The 4552-nt window shown below is 45.3% G+C and overlaps 1 protein-coding gene across 1 annotated transcript in view; it reads right to left on the reverse strand.

Moving 5' to 3' along the window:
- The window catches only part of rbm26 (RNA binding motif protein 26), a gene marked incomplete at its 3' end in the record, with an annotated part of 12190 nt that extends 9314 nt beyond the window's left edge, over positions 1–2876 (reverse strand). The window contains exons 1-4 of the mRNA XM_024144304.2: positions 2474–2876; positions 2050–2168; positions 1564–1712; positions 1206–1294 (exon numbers count right to left, since the gene is read on the reverse strand). Coding sequence (XP_024000072.2) covers positions 1206–1294; positions 1564–1712; positions 2050–2168; positions 2474–2532 — 416 coding nt within the window. The remainder of the gene's footprint in view (positions 1–1205; positions 1295–1563; positions 1713–2049; positions 2169–2473) is intronic.
- Between the last annotated feature and the right edge of the window lie 1676 nt (positions 2877–4552).

A 4552-nucleotide genomic window follows, 5' to 3' on the forward strand; every position in this document is an offset into this window, starting at 1 on the left:
TAGAAGCATTTAAAAGGGAACTATGTCCCTCACCTGTTGTCAATGGAGGGCTGTAGTTCACACTGACCTGCTGTCTCTGCTGTAGTTCACACTGACCTGCTGTCTCCGCTGTAGTTCACACTGACCTCGTCTCGCTGTAGTTCACACTGACCTGCCGTCTCCGCTGTAGTTCACACTGACCTGCCGTCTCTGCTGTAGTTCACACTGACCTGCCGTCTCTGCTGTAGTTCACACTGACCTGCTGTCTCTGCTGTAGTTCACACTGACCTGCTGTCTCCGCTGTAGTTCACACTGACCTGCCGTCTCCGCTGTAAGTTCACACTGACTGCCGTCTCTGCTGTAGTTCACACTGACCTGCCGTTCTCTGCTGTAGTTCACACTGACCTGCTGTCTCTGCTGTAGTTACCACTGACCTGCCGTCTCTGTGTAGTTCACACTGACCTGCTGTCTCTGCTGGTAGTTCACACTGACTCTGCTGTAGTTCACACTGACCTGCTGTCTCTGCTGTAGTTCACCACTGACCTGCGTCTCTGCTGTAGTTCACACTGACCTGCTGTCCTTGCTGTAGTTCACACTGACCTGCTGTGTTCACACTGACCTGCTGTCTCTGCTGTAGTTCACACTGACCTGCCGTCTCTGCTGTAGTTTCACACTGACCTGCCGTCTCTGCTGTAGTTCACACTGACCTCCGTCTCTGCTGTAGTTCACACTGACCTGCCGTCTCCGCTGTAGTTCACACTGACCTGCTGTCTCTGCTGTAGTTCACACTGACCTGCCGTCTCCGCTGTAGTTCACACTGACCTGCTGTCTCTGCTGTAGTTCACACTGACCTGCTGTCTCTGCTGTAGTTCACACTGACCTGCTGTCTCTGCTGTAGTTCACACTGACCTGCCGTCTCTGCTGTAGTTCACACGACCTGCCGTCTCTGCTGTAGTTCACACTGACCTGCTGTCTCTGCTGTAGTTCACACTGACCTGCTGTCTCTGCTGTAGTTCACACTGACCTGCTGTCTCTGCTGTAGTTCACACTGACCTGCTGTCTCTGCTGTAGTTCACCCTGACCTGTGTCTTGCTGTAGTTCACACTGACCTGCTGTCTCTGCTGTAGTTCACACTGACCTGCTGTCTTCTGCTGTAGTTCACACTGACCTGCTGTCTCTGCTGTAGTTCACACTGACCTGCTGTCTCTGCTGTAGTTCACACTGACCTGCTGTCTCTGCTGTAGCGGGAGCTGGACGGGGGGCTGTAGTTCACTCTCCTGGAGAACTTCTTGCCCCAGTCCTCCTCACGACTTGGCTGGAAAACACAAGTTTGAACTCTAAGATCCTGAAAGTAGCAGTAGATAAACTGCATTGATCTCATCCCGTTTACAAAATATCCCACTTCCTGTTTACAAAGAATACGATTGGACAATAGATGTCTACTGTCAGACTGTGGTGTGTAACCTTCCATGCCAGTTGTGTGGAGGCACTAAACTCTACCACAGCTGTTTCCTGTAGCATCACTGTTAAAGTAAACATGCCCTTTAAGTGTCGGTGCCTTTAAACATGACTCGGGCCAGTCACCTCATCCTTCCTCTGGTCGTCTTTGTCCGTCCTGGTCAGGTGTACCGCCGCTTTGGCCGCGGAGGCTGGCTGATGGTCCTGCTGCTGAGGTAGGTAGTAGCTTTTGGAGTTGACAGCTTCAAACAGTCTATCGACAAAGGTCTGCGTCTCTGAGGAGAAGACAGGAGAGGGAACGAGGGGTGGTTGATGAAGGGGGAGGAGGACAAGGGGGCATGAATAGTGGCGCTGACACCGACACATTGCATATTAGGTAACCAATGAGTATCAGTCACTGTGTGTATAGTTCCAAATGCAACACTATGACCAATTTAGTGCACTACTTTTAACCAATGTAATGCACTATATAAAAAGAGAATAGGGTGCATCCTCAGTCACAGTCTGTGAAAAAAGTACCTCTGCTTTTCTCGACTTCGAGGCAGATGACGGCAACGTCACCACCACTTGTTGTCACAACTATAAAAATGTGTTTTAAATAAGTAACGTTACCTTTCTGTAGAAACACGTCCAACTGGTCGATACATAGYGCTTTGAGTTCCGTCTCACTTTTGTCTTTCTTCACCAAGGCAACGACGTATTTAGCGAGGGCAGAAGGATCCGCATCACAACTATAACAGGGAAAGTGTCAACACAAAACACACAGTTAGCCATGCCAACTCTTGCTATACAACAACAAATTACCTAGAATATATCCTTACCATACTAAGAAGACCAATCGATTACAAGATTTCAGACAATTTATCAACTATAAACTGCTATTTTGTTTTGAAATACCTAGTCACATGATAGAAACATTAACGAGCTAGTCAGTTAGCATCCAAACGATGCTAGCCTTGTCTTCAGTCATGTTGTTGCATCTGYTGCTGGCAAGCTAATGTTGCTAAACGGTTAGCCATCTAAGTTAGCTACTTACATGGGTTCGAGGGTTTTGAAAAGCCACGTTTTCAAGGAATCTAGGTTTTCAATTATCATTTTCAGACACCGGTCAACMTCTGTTCCACTRAGTAGCCAGGGTTAATTCTCCCTCGGGAATGTCTCTTAATGACAAGATACTGTAAGTCCAAAGACAAGAAGTCAACAAGCTAACGTTAGCTGTTAGTTACCGCCTTCTCTCTCAAACCTGCATGACTATTCAATACAAAAGGCTCAACGACTTGTTGTAGCTAGCTAGATTGTCTTGAGTGTGTTTCTTGCTTTTTAAATTCTTGCAATATAAAGGGGGAAGACCTATTGTTCACTGTAAACTATTCCCTCAACTAGTTTGAATGTTCAGGCAATGCAGGCCTTCCCTCATTGCAAATAAATGGAGAATATTTACTCCCGTGTATTCCCGCTGACAGATATCGCGAGAATAAGAACGGACATGTCACATTTGTAACTTGGCGTAGTTGGTATTTATTAGGATCCCCATTGGCCGCTTCAAAAGCATCAGCAACTCTTCCTGGGCTCCACATGAAACATGACATAATACATAGGACATACCATTATTAGTCAAATACATACATTTAAAATGTCACACATATCAGTACATACACACAATATCTAGGTATAATAAATAGTACAGTGCAAATTACAATACAAGATATATAAAATGGCGGTGTCTCTACGCAGTCACCTTTGTGCAGTAAGGTGTTATTTTATGTTTTTTTTTAACTGGTTGTATTGCTAGCTTGAGTTACCTGGGTTACCAGAGAGTTCCATTGTAGTCATGGCTCTATTTAATACTGTGTGTTTCCCAGCCTCTGTTCTGGACCTGGGGACTGTGAAGAGACCTCTGGCTGCATGTCTTGTGTTGTAACGATGTGTCCTAACTGTGTGCCAACTGCTTGAACAGACAGTTCGATACCTTCAACACATCAACACCTCACACACAAAGACCCAGAGTGATGCAGTCCACTCTCCTCTACTTTGAGCCGGGAGAGACAGACATGTCTGTTACTGACACTTACCCTCCATGTACATCTAAGTGTGATACGTGTTGCTTTGTTTCTGGACCAACTGCAATTTACCGATGTCCTTCTTTGCCCGCACATAACCACACAGCTGGGCCTGTAGTCCAGGAGTGACAAAACTATGGCCTGTAGGACCTGTCTGGTCGACTGAGACTCAAGAAGGCAGAGCAACATCCTAACATGGACAGACCTCGTCCATTTTATCAACCATTGAGTCTATATGTTTTGGCCATGACAGCTTGCTATCTAGGGTTACACCCAGAAGTTTAGTCTCCTCAACTTGCTCAAAAGCCACATTATTCAATACTAGATCTAAAACGAGGTTTAGCGTTGAGCGAGGGATTTGTCCCAAAAATTATGCTTATAGTTTTTTTTTATTTTAGCACCAGCCTATTGCTAGTTACCCGTTTCTAAAACTGACTGGAGCTCTATGTTAAACCTGTTTCTAGTTACCCGTTCTAAACTGACTGGGTCTCTATGTTAAACCTGTTTCTAGTTACCCGTTCTAAACTGACTGGAGCTCTATGTTCAACCTGTTTCTAGTTACCCGTTCTAAACTGACTGGAGCTCTATGTTCACCTGTTTCTAGTTACCCGTTCTAAACTGACTGGAGCTCTATGTTAAACCTGTTTCTAGTTACCCGTTCTAAACTGACTGGAGCTCTATGTTCAACCTGTTTCTAGTTACCCGTTCTAAACTGACTGGAGCTCTATGTTAAACCTGTTTCTAGTTACCCGTTCTTAACTGACTGGAGCTCTATGTTCAACCTGTTTCTAGTTACCCTTCTAAACTGACTGGAGCTCTATGTTAAACCTGTTTCTAGTTACCCGTTCTAAACTGACTGGGCTCTATGTTAAACCTGTTTCTAGTTACCCGTTCTAAACTGACTGGAGCTCTATGTTCAACCTGTTTCTAGTTACCCGTTCTAAACTGACTGGAGCTCTATGTTAAACCTGTTTCTAGTTACCCGTTCTAAACTGACTGGAGCTCTATGTTAAACCTGTTTCTAGTTACCCGTTCTTAAAAACTATCTTCTCTCT

Source organism: Salvelinus sp. IW2-2015, unplaced genomic scaffold, assembly GCF_002910315.2.
Source record: "Salvelinus sp. IW2-2015 unplaced genomic scaffold, ASM291031v2 Un_scaffold5028, whole genome shotgun sequence".
Lineage (NCBI taxonomy): Eukaryota > Metazoa > Chordata > Actinopteri > Salmoniformes > Salmonidae > Salvelinus > Salvelinus sp. IW2-2015.